This window comes from Uranotaenia lowii, chromosome 3 (genome assembly GCF_029784155.1).
Source record: "Uranotaenia lowii strain MFRU-FL chromosome 3, ASM2978415v1, whole genome shotgun sequence".
Taxonomy (NCBI): domain Eukaryota; kingdom Metazoa; phylum Arthropoda; class Insecta; order Diptera; family Culicidae; genus Uranotaenia; species Uranotaenia lowii.
The window spans coordinates 19,374,502-19,392,468 of record NC_073693.1 but is presented as its reverse complement, the minus strand read 5'-3'; the positions used below and the strand labels follow the sequence as shown (position 1 = coordinate 19,392,468).

Genomic DNA, 17,967 nt, shown 5'->3' with positions numbered 1-17,967 from the left:
AAACAGGTCAGACTTTAATTAAAAAACTTAATTATGTACCTCCGAAGATTGACTGCTTTTGCTTGCTATTGGGTTGGGTGTTTCTCCAGATTTTTTTCTCTGGTAATACTTTTGCAATTTACTAAGTGTCGGACATGCGGTCTCGGAGTGCGTGCCGGCTGCATTTGGATCCGTTTTTCTTCGGTTTGTTTTATCCCTAAAAACCCGAAAAGGAGTAAAATCGAGTCCTTCAAGTTGCTTCAACGCCGTTCTAGCGCTCTGGTGTGGAAAGTGTTGTGCTGGGTGGCACTGAAAGAAAAGGTTCCCGGGATGCATCGTTCGTTCGGTCAATTAATTCTGTTTATGGCCCAACTTTTGGCTCCGGACAGATAACACACATACCACAGCCGGCTTCATTCGTTAAACGGTCTTTAGTGGGTCTTTAGGTCTTTGGGTGGAAGTTTCCCGATGAGTTTAAGGTGCTTTCGGGTTTTGTGGGTTAGTAGCGAGTTTTCCTGGAGCTTACCTGAAATAGAAAAGAAAAAGGGTAAAAATTAGTTTTTTTCTGTCAAATATTTCTAATGGGTTGAAAAGGAAATTTCGTGGTTGTGAAATTGAGAATACAAGCCAAAATCTAACTAGAAGAAATGCTTCTAGTTTGAAGGATCCCACTCTTAACAGCCGCATTGCAACACAATTCAATCTCAATTGAAAAATTAGACCGACATTAAGTCCCATCCTCATCCCTTGGACCTCTACTTCTTTTCTTCCTACCAGTGCTTCCAAATTCCATGAATGAGATGTGATGCGTGTTTCCATCATCGTTCATTCGCCCCATATGTCATCAGAACGACGGACGACGCGACACGTCTCCCATAACAAATATATCTTGGTCTTTGGAAGATTTGAGTCTACTGGAACGGCGATATTTTTACATTGCAATTGAGCGACGGCTTTGTTGGCTGCTTAGTGCCCGCTTGATAGACTAAGAGCTGAGCACTTTGCGGAAACGATCACTCATGGTGGCAGAAGCAGCTCACACATGTGTGCCTCCTTTAGCTATGTATGATGGACGCGCGCATTGTCGAGTGGTTGAGCAAACCATGCAATTGTCAAATTAAATTTGCTCAAGTGGGTGCCCTTCTTTTTTTGTGGAACCCTCATCCTCCTCTGTTGGTTTCTCCAATTTTTTTTAATCCACTCTTGAATTTGAAGAACGAGTAAAGATGTTCATTTATTCCTAGGGTATTAGACTTTGGGAAACGATTTTACAAGAAGGCTGCATCGGCTGTTTCCTGCTCTCTGCACATTTAAAGTGACAGGCTGCACTTCAGCCTTTGACTGAGATATGTTTTGTTGCGTTGCGCATTAAATGTTGTTCCGGAATTTGTTCGATGTGATAACGAAAATTTGAATTCATTATTCAGAATGAACATGATCCTAAAAGCAGCAGGACATAAAATTCCACAAAAAATCTAGTGTTATTCAGAGAACTGTGGAACAGAAAACTTGAAAAAAAAAATATAGGAGCTTTCTTAGGAAAGAAACATAACTGGTATGTTATGAAATGTTGTGATATCAAATAAAACAGAGTACTATTTGTATCGGAAACTGACAATACTGGCATTGATATATGCTTGGATTATCCATCCGTCATATTGGCAACACTTCCCTAGTGATTTCCAATCTGTTTGAGTGGCAACAATTCTAGTGAACACTACGAATTCACTCTTTGTCGATTCTAGAACAATGGCGAATTGACGTTCTCTCTCAGTTGCGACTCTCTGTTATTGTTCACACTATCCACCTCTTGACTCGATTCTAGACGAGACTCTCCCTAGCCTCTCCTCGTGACTTGAAGCCCACCTTATTTTTACTCCTCTGTCTCTTGACCCGATCCTCTTGACCCGATTCTCTTGACCCGATCCTCTTGACCCGATCCTCTTTACTTGAGGTCTACTTTTCCTCTACTCGAATGTGTTCTCCGTCTCGACTTCGAGTGTCAACCTGAGACCCGACCTCTCCTATTAAGACTTGAGGTCTAGGCTCCATATGGCAAAAGGCCCTCTTCTTTGGGGCAAGTCTGCGGTCACGTTTGCATTTCCACGAAGAAAAATGTATAGTTTTATCAAATAAATTTCGCCTATATTCAAACATATTGATGATTGGTTCCCGACCAACTATATTTATGAATATTCAACTATATTTGTAGGATTGGTTTTATGAATTCAACTATAAATATGATAGTTTCAACCATAATTTAATGATTGATTCAACCATAAATATAATAAATTCAACTATATATACTGATTGTTGTTGGGCATTCAATTAAATTTATTGTAGATTCATCTATACAGCTATAGTTGAGTTAATTATAAATATGATTGAATCAATTATACTCCTATGATTGATTTTAAGCATTCAACTATATTTTATAGTTGTTTTTTGTAGATTTGCAGTGAAAATCAGTGCCACTCAACCGGAATGCCTACTCTACCGATCCCTCCAGCGGCATCGTTTCCTTCGCGTGCAATTTACTTGCTGCCGCATTTCGCTAGAATTAACCTGAAGGGAGGAATAATTTTGACACAATTTTGTTTCCACAAACAAATGTGCTATTCAATTATAAATACCTCCTGCGCTAATTATCTCCTGTTTTGCAATTGATAAACACGAGCTGACTGCTTCTGATGTGTAGGATGTGTAGTAATTATTCAAATATCACACAATCAACCATACATTTATAGTAGAATCTATCATATTTACAGTTGGATCAATTATACCATTGCAGTTAAATCTATCATATTTCTAGTTGAATGTGAGGGGTCAACAATAAATGTATAGTTGAATCTATTATATTTATAGTTGAATGCATAAAATCAATCATACAATTGTACATAGTGGAATCTGTAATATTTATAGTTAAGTCAATTATACCATTACAATTGAATCTTTCATATTTTTAGTTGAATGTGAGAGGTCAACCATAAATGAATCTATTAGATTTATAGTTGAATACATAAATTCAATCATACAATTGTAGTTACGTTTTTACGTTCTTGAATGTTGAAAAAATATAACAACAATAAAAATGACAAATTTAATATAAATTATAAAGCACTCAGAAATGACGAAAAACATCAAAATATTTAAAAAAAAAAGCTCAAAAAAATACAACAAAAGAATAGAAATGACAAAAAATATCTAAAAAAAGATACAAAATGATAAAAATAACAAATACTGTTAAAAATAACAAACATTCTAAACATAACAAACAAAGTTTTTAATTTTAGACACATTTATGACGAACACATGATAAAAAATAACAAAAAATGACTAAAAATTATCAAAATATCCGAGGTTTCACTTATCCGAGGAGGTCCTTCCTCTAAATATCTCGGATAAATAAGCAAGGTTCAGCTATAATTTAATTTTCATTCAATAAATGAGACTTATACTCAAAAAAGGGTAATTTATTGATATTTTACGTGAAACTGCTTTAGAGTGTAATGTTTGCATAAACAGTTTCTTAGGATTTGGGCGGAATCTACGGCTGTCACGACTCTTAAGAATAAGCACAAAAGCGATGGGCTTCGAGATATTTCGATAATCATTTGACAGATCATGTCGGAATTCGGCACATAAAACATTTCACTCTAAACTAGTTTTACCCAAATTTCAACCTTTTTCAACTTTGAACTGAGCAAATTTTACTTCTTTATTATTTCGAGAGATTCAAACAACTCATCTCGGTAAGATGCCCCTTTTGCAGCACTAATTGATAGAAAATTCCGCAAATAATTGAATCGTTTAAAACGCGTCCATACATACGGCCCAAGCGGCGGCTGAGTTGGAAAGATTAATGAATCTCATTGCGCGTGGAATTTGATTCATTTGCATCGACGCTCTGCTGCCGCGCCGGCCGTTAACAATCATCTAGCGCCGACTTCACGATTGATGATTAAGTGATGCGTGCCAGGAATTACATCCCATCATCGTTGATTTGTTTTATATAAGGCAACCAACGGCTCTGGAATGTTTTCTGAAATACAAATTTTTTTTTTCATTTCTGATTTATAATTATAATTCTTGAAGTCTGCCCATAAGGTGACGAAACAAAAATTGGAAAGTCATTCGGCGGTAGTAAGTTGTCAGACACCGCGACAAAAGATTTTGCCCGAATCATGATGAAATGGTTTTTCGAAAGTTAGCCCCCGATTAGGCATGACTCCTAATCCATCGGGAAAGCTCAGCCGCCCAAAAGCCGGGAAGAATCAAAAGGTGCCATTAAGCCCATTAGGCAAATCGCTTTAGCTGGCGGCTTTCATAATTCGCCCTGTTTCTTGTCGCTGTAGGTTCCTTGTACATACAAATAGAACCTATTAGCTTCCGAGAGAATTTCCTATCGGAGACAGCCATCATAATTACCCTTTCTCCAAAACAACTAACCCCGGTGCCTGGCTAGCACGCCATCATCGTTTCAGGTAACTGGCCCTTCCGGCTTTTCCTCCAGTTTTCTAGCAATAATAGCTCTGAAAAAGGCTGATGATGGTGGTCGTCGCGAAGCCTTCTACCTCAGTCCGATGGGGGTGTTGATAGGTTGTTACACCTGAGCGATGAAAGTGAAGGTGCCGTAATCATCTAGCTAGCTCGCCTTGTCTGTGAGCCAGTCATCCTACTTATATAGCTGTAGTCGCTAAGCAAATATCGTGTAGCAGCTTTTCTTTTCAGTTAGCTAACCACCCCCAACTCCTTCCCTAGGTTCGCTACTCGATACAAGCTGTCCGGGTGTTATGAAAAATAATGCGCGTCTACATAATAGCAGAAAATCAATAAAAGCGACGACGACGCGTACACACGCTGAACCAGGTTCAAACAAACTCTCGAAAAGTAAAAAGGAAACAACCGGCTGAGAATATCTATCCAAGGTGTTGGTGTCCTTAACCTGGTCTTGGTCGGTCGAACCGAAAGGAATCGAGGTCGGTCGTTCGGTCAATTGTTGTGTTGCCCATTTCTGCTTCAGAAATTGGCATCGGAAGCTCTCACAAAGCGAGGAGGATTCGTAACAAAAATCTGCACCAAAAAGGGACAACCCCCGCAGTTGACCGCTCTGTTGTTACGACGCTGATAAATGGGGGGCAAATTTGAATGCCCCCAAACTCGCATGAATTCCATTCATGTCTCGTTAACTGATGAGGGTCTCGTTTCGCAAAAAAAAGTGAACGTTTCCAATCATTGGCCGAACTCAAGGATTTCAGGAGCCAATTCTAATGGTTTGGATGGATTTTTTGTCCCTTTTTATGAGAAACTTGTCCATAACATAACTGATTTAATATCTTCTTTTCATGATCCAATAAACAGTTTAATTAACCTACAAAAAAACATTGATTGTAAATTTATGTTTAATGAATCAGATCAATCAAAGATGAAATCAGGTTTTGAATTTTTAATAATAACGTAATATTTTTTAATAATAAGGCCAGATAAAATTTCAACTTTCATTTGTCACTCAGAGTTGGAACATCGCGAAAGGGGGGGGGGGGATAGTAAAAAATGCAAAAGACCAACAAATTGGAATAAATTGCACGAAAGCTTATATGCAAAAAAAATTTTATACTATATGATTGCACAAAACCTAGAAATGAAGTAAGTTTTTATCGAAAAATTCAATGAAATCAATCAAGGATACAAAAGGTGATAAAACTCCCATCTTCCACAATTTTTTTTTTGCTCTTGAAATCTTTCGGATATTTAATAAATTTTTCGAAATCCTCATAAAATACTTCAAACTTAATTAATTCATCCCTTCATGTATGTCTGAGAATTTCGAAGGGGGGAAGACAAAAGAAGAAATTACGTTACTTTATTTTTTCGATCTTAAAAAGTCTCTCTCAGAGTCTCTATAAGAGGAAAAGATACATGTTTTTTTTTTAAACGCACACAAACACATAGAGAATTTGAATGAAACTGGATGTTTCCTCGAAGAGATTCTTTTTTCTTAACTCTAAGCGTACATCTTTCGCTGAACCCAAAATCACACTTAAAATACACTTGAAGATTCACTTAAAAGTAAGAATTCAGTGAATTTCTTCATTTCAAGTGACTGATGTACATTTCACTTGCCCCTGACTTAAATTTAAAGTAAGCGAGTCAATCACTTATCACTTGAGTTTTGAGTGACTAGCACTTGAATTCTTATGGATGTCCACTTACTTCTCCGTTCACTTGACCGATCACTTAAAATTCAAATGAATCTACGAAAAACGCATGTCAACAATGTTGAGATTGAATATGTTTATTGTGGTTTTGAAGGGAAACTTAAACGAGTTGTGTTTGTGCTAGTAGACGCAGTTATTTATTAGCATTAAAACAATTGTTTACTTCCAGAGCTCGATGAAAAAATCGTTTAGCATTGCCATAATGTTGGTTGTTCGTTATAGAAGATAAATTGTGAAGAATAAACCGTAACTATAACATTAAATTATATTTTTATTTTATTTCTACTTTTTCAAGCCATCAAGTGATGAAGATAATATCCAATTATGATTTTTGGGAATTTTCAACAAAAATAAAAGTATGTATAAAATCCAGTGAATACTCGAAAAATATTAAATTTATTATTATTTGCAGAAAACAGCAACAAAAATGTCCGGGTTGAATGGAAAACGGATGGATTTTTTAAAGTTGGAACATTTATTTGGACCCAATAAATTACTTCGAAAAACTGTTATTTTTCCATTTTTTTTTATTTCAATAATAAATTGGTTTGAATCACAGAGTAAATGGATAATTAGAAAGCCGAAATTCCACCTGGAAATTCTCTCTACTCAAAGATATAAACGACCTGAGCATACTTCCAGAAATTCACATTGCTGCTAACTTCGTTCGTAAAATTCACTTCGCCGCTCACTTCAAATTAACTTGACGGTCACTTTAAATTCACATGATTTGACAAACAGCGAAAATTCACTCCAATCATCACTTACATTTTAGGTGAAAATTATTTCCAGAGTACATATGCTGAAACCACCAACCCACAGAAAGTGTACTATGTATGCTGTGACCGGGATTTGAACTCACGCCCGCTGGCTTAGAAGACTTGGAGGCTATCCTCTACACCACGGGCAGCGGCTTTGAAGCTGTTGAAGTTTACAAATTTAGCAAATTTGGATTGCTCATCATTCCTTTGCAAAAATTGCATGACATCAAAATAGCTGCCAATAAAATAAAAATTTTCAAAGAAAAAAATCGTTACGTAACGACGACCATACCTCCCCCTCCCTTATGCCACAATTCGTAGCATTCGAGGAAGGAGATAGCCCCTAAGAGCGTTACGTAATAAATGGATGCTCCCTAGTTGAATTTTTAAACCGCATGAAAACTGGAGATTCTATAATGTATAACGTATCAATGCAATTCATCCCCCCTACGCTACTCTGAATGGGAAATTAAGTATATTGCACTTCATAACCTAAAATGATTTTAAGTTTCATGAAGATAGATTTGAAGCATTTCAAAAAAAAAAAATATTCAAAGACTCGAAAACCTCTAAATTTATGTTACCTACATCAGGGTGGTAGCCAAAAGGGCCATGTCGAAATGAAAACATTTTTTAGATTGATACGAAAAACTGACCTGTTCAAAAATTAAGGTCAATATGACACTTGATTGAGGGGTGTCTCAATGCTTTCAAAGTTTAAATTTTTTAACCCTCAGAAATCACTAAATTGGTGAAAACGAAACTTCAATTTTTTGGTCAAATGACTTCAAAAGATAAATAAAACGTCGAGAGCTGTTTCTTTTACGAAAAAATTTTGGTCAAAAACCGCTTTCTAGCATTTGTTTTTCAGTAGAGTTATCCATTTTTCAATTTTTTCAGGACCACCCAAATGACTGTACCACCCTAGTGAAGAATTATGTTTTAGATGCCTTCTAAACATTCAAATGGATAACATGTCATTTGGAGCGATTTGAGATATATTTTACAAGACAATTTTGAACATGAAGCCACCAGTTTTCTAAAAAACGGACAGACAGAAAGTGGTTTTTTAGCCAAGTTTTTTTTTCGAGATAACAACAGATCTCGACATTTTATGCATGTTTAAGGCATTTGGCCTTGGGTGATTTATTTGGGTAAAAAATCGTAACTTTGAGCTCTTTGGGGCACCTCTAACTCAATTCCGAATGAGCCGAAATTTTACTTAGAAATTTTGTACAGCTTCTAAGTTTCATCTACAAAATGTATTTGATTCGTTTTGGAAATTCGACATGACTCTTGTCACCCTAACTCATAGAAATAAAAAACGAGCTTAGAGTCAATAAATTGTTAAATTGGATGCATTGCTCTACAACATTTTAAATTGAGTTAACTTTTTTTTTTGTTAAAATACAGATTTAATACCTTAAAACCCGCTTAAACAAAATTCCCTCAACAGCATGTGCTGCGCTTTAAAATTGAAAGTTGAGTTTATCGTCCATCAAAATTGAAAGTTGGCATGACCAACACTCAAAAATCAAAATCATAAGTGTAAGTGAAAGATAGTAGATTTTTAAAATGAGACAGTTTATAAAATTTAAGATTTCTTATTTTCTGTTTTATTTGTTTTATAATAATTAGTTCTGAAGATGGTTGAAAATAAATAAGTAGACCGAAACGTCAACTACACGGCAGTTGCCTCATAATATCACAGAGAAAAATCAAACCAAAGGACAAGAAGAGAAAAGTTTAAATGAGGTTTTCCGCCATTCCGAAATTCGAATTTCGGTTTACCGCAAGCCTCCACAAAAGTTGAGTTGTTAACAATAGCTTTAAATCAACGTGACAAGAGACCTGATACATGAGACATGAGACAAGGCAGGTATTATGTTTCATGTCTCAGGTCTCAAGTCTCATGCCTCTTGTCGCATGTCTCAGGTCAAGTCTCATGTCTCATGTTTTAAGTCTCATGTCTCTTGTCTCAGGTCTCAGATCTCAGGTCTGAGGTCTCAGGTCTCAGGTCTCATGTCTCATGTCTCAAGTCTCAAAAAGATTCTAAGCGTTTTCCTTTGGAAAGGACTTTCTCTCAAATTCCGCGTAAATTTCGAAAATCGTGTATAAAAACCGTGTAAAAAACCGCGCAAAAAAAAAACGCGTGAAAAAAATTTACTGTATATTACATTTATTGGAGAGAACCATAGTGTTTTGAGCGTAAGATTGTAAGATCAAAACTTAGTAATTATTTTGGCATAAATAGCATCTGCTTCTGAAATTCGACGATAACCAGCATCACTTAGAGAGCTAGTTTCTCTATCTTGAAGTGATTCTGAAAAGCTCACTACAAAGAAAGGCAATATTTCGCTAGATTTTCAATTTAAAAAAACTTCTGTCCGAGTTTAACAAATAATATAAGGCATAAACCGTATAAATTAAGAATTTCAAATCCATCAGTTTACAACATCCACCTCATAATTGTGGTGGCAATATGTCCATCAAAATGTCACTGCATGTTTTTTTTTTAAGACCGAAATTGTTCCAAAAAAATTTAATTCAATCTTTAAAGTTGCGGTGGTGTTGCGACGTCTAATTTCCAAATCACACTCATTGCTGCAAAAATTCCCAAACAAAAACAACAACAGGTGCCGAAATCTCTCCCAACCACTAGACTTTATTGCGTTTACCCACGCACCTTGGCAAATTGGCGAGATAGAAAAAAGGTTACACTCCATTCTCAGAACAATCTGTTCGTTTTTTGTTTGCTTTGCTTTTGATGATGGCGACTAGTTTAGCAATAGATTTACGCTTCTGCCCGTCTGCTACTCACTCGTTCGCATAAGATGGATGATCTTCTCTTTGTTCAGGCATATGCAAAAAAATGAAAAACAATGATGGTGAGAACCGAGACCGAGAATCGGCGGTCACGGGGCATCAATTTCGATTATCTTCCTTCTTACGGACCCCCTACACATGCTGAACTGAACATTTGGATTGGTGCTCGCATTAGCGCCCTTTTTTTTAAAAGGTCTTATCTAAATTTTATCAGGAAAAAAAAGAAACAACTTTAACGTTTGCATCACAACAGTCACTTAAAATGCATCGACTCCAAGAGCGATCCAAAATAAAAAAAATTGAATGTGCAAATTAGACATTTTTACTTTGTTTGAGAATAGACCGAGTGATGTGGTCATCTTCATTGAATCCACTAGCGCCTATGATTTGTTTTACCAATTGTTTACGCGATTTTTTTTTCCTAAATATCTTCTTGGATGTTAAACAGATTTCCTTGGAACGACTGACTGGAGTCGTCCATTTGGATTTCGTCAACGACACTCTCGAATATTCGTTGTCTTTGCAATGGTTCAAAGAATCATAATTTCAGACTAAAAAATTTTGTATTTTAAATTCTCTTCAGAGTTGTAAAAAGCGATGGGTCTTGTGTTCCGATCATTGATTTCGTTAAGGCAGTCCAGTATCATCCAGATTCACTGGTCTCGCTCGAGGTCACTGCATTGTAAGCTTCTGTCGAAAAATCAGCACCTCCCTATCTCGACTTCAAGAAAGCGGATTTCGATGTCATCTCCCATATGCTGTTCACCATCGACTGGGATTCTAAACGATTTATTGAATCCCAATGCGGCGGCCGAAACCTTTTCGCATATCTTAAATTACGTTATCGACCGCCAGGTGCCAAAGCGAACGACTTCCGAGAATTGGCTGACTTCCTGGTTTACGAAAGAACTGCGTCGACTGAAGACGGCGAAGATATGTGCCCTTAGAAATCATCATAAGCTCCCAAACTAAGAAATCGAAGACTAAACTCCGCTTATAAAAAAGCCAGTAAAGGTTGTTAGAAAATTATCTTTTCCAAGTACAACGTAACCTCAAGTGCAACCCAAAATCGTTCTGGAAGCATGTCAAAAGTCAACGGAATGAACCTGGTATTCCAACTCAAATGTTTCTGGATAGCAACACTGCGAACTCTGATTACGAAATCAGTGATCTCTTTCCTGAAAAATTCTCGAATATCTATGCTACTGCTTCAACATCCCCAGAACATGTGAAGAGTGCTCTCAGGAATGTTTCGTCACTCGGCTTCTGCATAAGGAGGATTGTAGTAGAGGATGCGGTTATATATAACGCAGCGGAAAAGCTCAAAAACTTCCTCTCTACAGGCCTGGACGGTATACCATCTACCTTTCTAAAACGATGAAGGCCTGCTTTACTGACTCCTGTGAGAGTGACAGTTCGTCCAGGAGACTCTCTCTCCAGCCAGTTCTTGGCCTCCTCCGGTGTGCCCAAGGCAGTCACCTAGGACCGATTATCTTCTTAATCTATTTTAACGATGTGCGCTCACTCCTAGACGGCCCGGATCTTTGAAATGCTGAAGATCTTAACTGATCTACACCATAAACGGTCAGGATGACATTAATTTTCTGCAAAACCGGTTCCATCTATTCGCACAGTGTGGTGACATAACTGCCTGGCTTTGAATCGCAGTAAATATGCAGTCATCAGTTTCTCACGAAGACGGCAGCCCTTTTGCGCGGAGGACTTCCTATGAGACTATATCAATGATCTGGGCGTAATACTCGACCGTAAGCTGGAGTTCAAAGCACATACGAACTGCGTCGTCGATGAAGCTTCTAGAAGCCTTGGATTTTTATTCCAAATAGCCAAGGCCTTCAAGGAAGAGTACTGTATTTCAGCATAGTTCGATCCATCCTTAAATACGCCTAAACTGTCTGGTGTCTCTACTACCAGAACGGTGCCGAGCGGCTCGAGGATATCCAGCGGCGTTTTTTGCGTTATGCCCTCAGACACCTAAACTGGCAAAATCCGTTTCACCTGCCAAGCTACGAACATCGATATCGTCTCATAGCCCGAAGAAATGACATCGCGAATCGACAGTCCTACGCTACTGGAAGCTGTTCCTCTTAGTGTGAGATCCCATCGACTGAGAAACCAGGACCTTCAACTGTATGTTCCCATTCGATTGAACAACTAAGGAACCAATAGTGCTATCATCGGTGTTATGAAAACGTTCAACCGCTTTTCCGAGCTCTTCGACTTTGACGTTACAAGGGATGTTTTCCGAAGAAATATTATAAATTTACTGAGAAATCGTTAGTTACATGTCAATTTTGTATATTTAAGTCATCATTTGTACCTACATTTGGTCTGTTGATTGAATAAACAAATAAACAAGAACATTCTCAAAAAGATTAAAACTTTCCAATCAATTTGACAGAACACAGCCAAGTTCTCAAGTCCCCAAGAGGTTCTCGTAAATTGAAAATAAATAAACCATTTGCACTAACTGTCACACATAAATTGCATTCACTCGGGATGCACTCAATTTATAAAAAAAAAAAAAACAAAAATTCGGCACAGGTTAAAAATATAACACATGGCAGACGATTTCGAATAATTTTTACTTTTTGTTAGCCAGGTTGGTTCTGGGAAGCTGCGAGAGGAATAAATTCGGGACGGGATTTTCTGTGATGACAGATTAATGTGTGTAAGTGTTTTTTCACTACGAAGGGGATGAATTACGATGGGTGTTCAATTTGTTTGGGAGCCAATGTTGATGATCATCCCCTTCGGGTGAGCCCGGTAGAAGGTGATTTTTAATTGATTGTACGTACATACGCTCGCTACAAGTTGCCGCTTGACAATTGAAAGCTGGCGGGGATATTCGATGTAAATTGATTTAGTGACAGGTTTAACGGCCCCGAATTGGATCCCAGAGAATAATTTATTGACGAAACGCGAGCGACAGCAAAAAACGGTTGCTAAAGCTACTGCTTCAGGCCAATTAGTTGGGAAGACACTGCAGATGGTCAGCTTATTAGATATGCTCGAATTCGGTTCGATTAATTTTAATGAAGCAAATATTTGAAAACCTCTGGGCTTCATATGCATCCTTAAGAGTAACTTTTTTTGCCCAAACTGCTTACCACGAGTCAGACTCGTGGTTTTTACTTATGCTCAAAATTCAATATCAATTATGTCTAAGGATACAATCACAGTGAGCGCGAAGCAAACTGCGAAGCGGAATGTTCATACACCAGATGAATTTCGCAAGTTCGTTTTTTTAGGCCGGCCACAGTTCACGCGAATTGAAAAGCGATTCAACACTGAAAATATCCTTCAGTGTTTTGCAGAAATTAATCACACGTAAAAAAATCTTTGCAGAATCAAAACTGTGGTCGGGGGATATGTACCGCGCAAAAAAAAACAATCCGCTTTAATTTCGAAAAACCTTGTAAAAAACTTTGTTAATTCCACCGCGTAAAAAGATCGAGTTCCAGGGCAGTGACCTCAGGGGGTATGAAGAGGAATTTTAAGGAAATGAATGCCTGGTGCCAGGACCTTGTAAGGGCTTTGGAAAATACATTTTTGACGCCCTTTTGAAATTCAAGATGGGGCGGCTAGCCTAGCTTAAAAATGCTGTAACCCTTTAATGCATGAAATTTTTTTGAATAAGAATTGAAGTTTTCAATTCGGTGAAATAATAACATTTTAATTCGAATAACAAAACTTAACAGGTTTAGAGTCGTTATTTTGAGTATTAGTAAAGTTATGGCCCATCAAAGTTGAAAAATATTTTTTTGAAATTCTTAGTTCATTTCAATACCATTTCGCTAATTTCTTCAAAACCTTGTTAATTTTGTGCAGGTAGGTGTTTTTGATTTTGATTAAGATTGAAAAATTTGTTAGAATTTGCAAATCTTAAGAAATAACAGCGGTTTTCCATAAACTACTTGTTTCAAAAAAAATTATAAATTTGATTTGATTTTTGCAATTTTTTTTGCATACTTTGTTCGATATCTCACACATACATTAAAATATTGTCAAACAAACATACCATGGGCTAATTTCTTTAATCTCTAAAATATTTTTTGTGAACACATCACTCAAAAATATCCACGCCTTTTCGAGATATTTGAATTTAAAAATATATCAAATTTATGGAAAAAAATGGCAAAAATAATTTTTTTTAATATTATGCCAAAACAAATAACGAAACTCTGTCAAAAATATAAGAAAAAGATGACAAATGTGATAAATGACAAAAATGGCAAAATTATGACAAAATGAAAAATATGAGAAAAATGTGGCAAAAATTAGATAAATCTGACAATAAAATAACAAAGCCATGATCAAAACATAAAAAAATAAAGAGAATTATAACAAATGGCAGAAATTTTACAAAAACAAAAACAAAATCGACAAAACCATAAAAAAAATGACAAAAAATTTATAATAACGACAAAACTCAAAAAAAAAACTTTGACAACATTATGGAAAATATGACAAATGTGATAAAAAAATTTACAGCTATTATAACTATTATAGTTCTGTCAGAAGTTTTGTCATTAGATTCTAAATTTTAATCATAATTTTGTAATTTTTGCATTTGTGGTATTTTTTTCACAGTTCTGTCAGATTTTTTAATTTGATTTTCAAAAAAAAAAATCATAGTTTTGTCTTTAACACCTTTATGTCATTCACGACTGTATCAATGATTCATTTATCGAAAAATTACTGAAAAACTTATCCGGCACAACTGTTTTCGTTAGTAACTCTTGCGGATTCAAACTATTGGACATTGCCTTGCTTAACTTGCCCAATGAGCTATATATATCACGAGCTCATAGTTTGTCTTAGTTTTGTCATATTTTGTCATTATTTCGTCATATTTTTATCACATTTGTCATATATTTGTAAAATATTTTTCATTATTTTTTTCGGATTTTGTTATATTTTTGTTAAACATTTGTCATTTTACTATCGTATTAGTCATTTTTTTTGGCATATTTTTGTCAGATTTTAATTTTTTTCATCCCATAATTTACTTTACAATATTGTCAGATTTTTGATAATATTTTGTCATAGTTTTGTAAAGACTTTGTCATATTCTAGCATATTTGTCATATTTTTACCAATTTTGTCATAATTTTGTCATAGTTTTACCATATGTTTGTAAATAATATGTTTGTTATAAAAATAATTAAAATTTCCAACAAAAATGGGACAAATTGGACCTTGTACGCAACAAAATAGCATAAAATCTAGAAATCTAATTATTTACAGTGTACGACAAGAATTTTTTTTCAAATTTTTTTTCAGAATTTAAAATTGCTTACTCAATTTTTGAGGCATTAAAATTGTTCAAATTCTTTAACAGTACTGAATTATGCTGAAAAATGTGAAAAAAAAATCATCGAGGACATATGTATATGAGCTCGTATGCAGCAGAGGGTTAAGATCAAAAACTTGAAAAAATTTCGAATAAAAAAGATGATAGAATTTCCATCTTTTACAGTTTTATTGTTGCTGTTTCAACTGATTGATTTTTCAAATTATTCGATAAAATTTTAATTAAAACTTGGGGCGACAAAAGAAAAAAATTGATATTTATTCCAGCCTAAAAGAATGTAGAAAACTGCTGTTTTGAACGTAATAGTACATGGATCGAGAAATAAATAACTTTTCTGGCCTTATAAGGCAGGGACAAATTTGAAATCCTCCTTTTGTAACTTGGAGTTGAGGCATGACGAGGGGCGGAGATAATAAAAAATAAGCCAAATTTTCAATAAATTGGGAGAAATTTGACAAAAGCTTGCATATATTTGTATACAAGAATTTATTATTTTTTTTAATAAATTAAAGCTTAGTTCTTTTAGAAATGGGACAGTTACGAATGCCTGTATCTAAAAAACCATTCGTTTGAACGAAATACTTTCTATGAAGAAAAAGAAGGTAATGTTATGATCTTTCATGAAAAATTTTGAAAAAAAATATTTACCGTTTTTTGTTAAAGAAATTTCAACTTTATTCTCGGTATCTCCCATTAGCCAGCGCACACTTTTTTCAGTCATGGTATTGATCAGTTTCTCCAACTTATACTTCGTAAAATCTATATTTTAGGTGGCTTCACCCTCCTTCTTCAATTTCTGAGACTTTTTGGTCCAATACTTCTCTGGAAACTGGAAACTGGAAGCATTTTGGTGGATACAGTTAATTCGAAATGAACAAATTTGATTATTTTTTACCACATTTTTGAACGTTTTTTTTTCGGTACCAGTTTTAAAGCTTAAGAGCTTTGGAACTATCAAAAAATAGTTGTTTGATGTTGGATTTCAATGAGTCATCACTCGGCAACACTTTCAGCTTAAAGGAGAAAATTGTTTTGGACATTTCAGCGATCTACCCTTAGTTTTTCGTTTATTGAAAATTAAAAATGCTGGTATGAGACTTGACTTCCTTGATGATCTTTAACCGTTGTTGGCGATCATGTGCTTCTCTCCAATGCTTGATTTAAACTTTGTGGACATTATTGACAGTGTTTGCATACTTATCCACCACAAAAACTCAGTAATTCTTTGAATAATCAACGGTTTTGTCAGCTATCAATTTGATAATGACGTATTTTCAAGGAAACTGTGCAAAATTATTTTTTTCTTTTTCTCTTGCATCGTACATATCTCAAAAACGCGTAAATTTTAAATTTTGAAAAAAATAGGTCGAATAGTACTTTTTACAGGAAACAAAATGCTGTCAAAATTTTCAATATCCAATAACTAGTTAACGAGCTATTAGCAAATGAAAGTGTCCCATTTCTAAAAGAACTAAGCTTTACCATGAACTTTATTTATTTCCCCCTTCGAAATTTTTGAAAAAGTCGACAGGGGGATCGATGTTGACAAAAGAAGAATTTGATATTTGTTCCGGCCTAAATACAAATCAAAATTTAGATCCCTCTGTTCAGCTCTCTTTTACTGAAGATGTGCCTCAAGGAAGCATACTTTTTCCACTTCTTTCCCAACTCACGTTCATGTGTTTTTGTTTTTACTTTCTCATGTCAAAGATTATTAGAATTATGATGATCGAGTTGCTATTATGAGAAACGAACCTTTAGGTAAAATTTCCCATCAGAAGGACTCTCTTCATTATACACCCAAAATAACTCTTCAAAATCTTTCTCCTTACCACGAGCCAGACTCGTGATTTTCGTGTAAGTTGAAAATTCTTCATCATGCGTTTGGCCACGAGTCTGACTCGTTATTCCAGACTACAAGGTTTGATACGTAAATTATTCGAAACATTTTTAAACCAATCGAATTCATCCAACATTAAATTCGTGTTCAAAATGTTTATGACGAGTCAGAATCCAGTATTTATGCATAAGATTCTACAGTTTAGACTTCTGGTCGATGTTTTGTCAGTGACTTAAATAAGCATAAATTGTGAATTCTGTAAGGTGAAACCCATATTTTCGAATTATTGAAATCTCACGGCAAATCGTAGCATTTTTTTATATGTTTTCTTACCACAAGGTAGGTACATGGTTTTAAATAAATAAAAAAAAAAAATAAAAGATATAATTCTTTACCACGAGTGGGACTCGTTGTTCTAGCTTTTAGCATGAGTGGGACACCTCTAATCCTACTCATGATTTTAGCTTTTTTCACCACGAGTCAGACTCGCGAACAATAATATTGAAGGGCTGTGTGAATTTTGAAATTTATATTACGAGTCAGTGGTCAAGACTTTGTGTGCATGCTGTGAAGGCTGGTCAATGTATCTCAAAAATTCAAATTAAAACAATCTATTCCGTTCCAAGGTTAGGTTCCAATTTTGCCAACAATTGACCACCGTAACGACCTCGACTGTTTTGCAACCATGACAGGTTTTTGCCAAATCAAAACAAAAAAACATCATAAAAATATAGCATAATCTAAATTTTCATCCTCAAGCTGCCCATCACACCGAATCAACAGGGCGTGTGTTTGCGAATCAATTCGTCATAACCATAAGCGAGCACCTTAAGTAGCCGCCATCAAGTTGTGAAACAATGCTCCTTTCTACTACAGGTGTGGACCTCCTACTTAATACTAATGACCTTTCCTGCGTTGAAACGGGTCAAATTTCGACTTTCCCAACCCATGTGCCGTGTCTAGAGTAGGTATCCACTTGAGGCCAACTCGCGATAGATCGTTTCAAAA

At 35.6% G+C, this 17,967-nt stretch overlaps 2 protein-coding genes across 2 annotated transcripts in view; both read right to left on the bottom strand.

Moving 5' to 3' along the window:
• LOC129757643 (phosphatidylinositol 4-kinase beta) overlaps positions 1-17,967 on the bottom strand; it is a 281,978-nt gene that overhangs the window by 223,953 nt on the left and 40,058 nt on the right. The gene's annotated exons all lie outside the window — the stretch shown is intronic.
• LOC129752022 (clavesin-2-like) overlaps positions 479-17,967 on the bottom strand; it is a 25,657-nt gene continuing 8,168 nt past the window's right edge. Inside the window, exon 2 of the mRNA XM_055747812.1 lies at positions 479-505. Coding sequence (XP_055603787.1) covers positions 479-505 — 27 coding nt within the window. The remainder of the gene's footprint in view (positions 506-17,967) is intronic.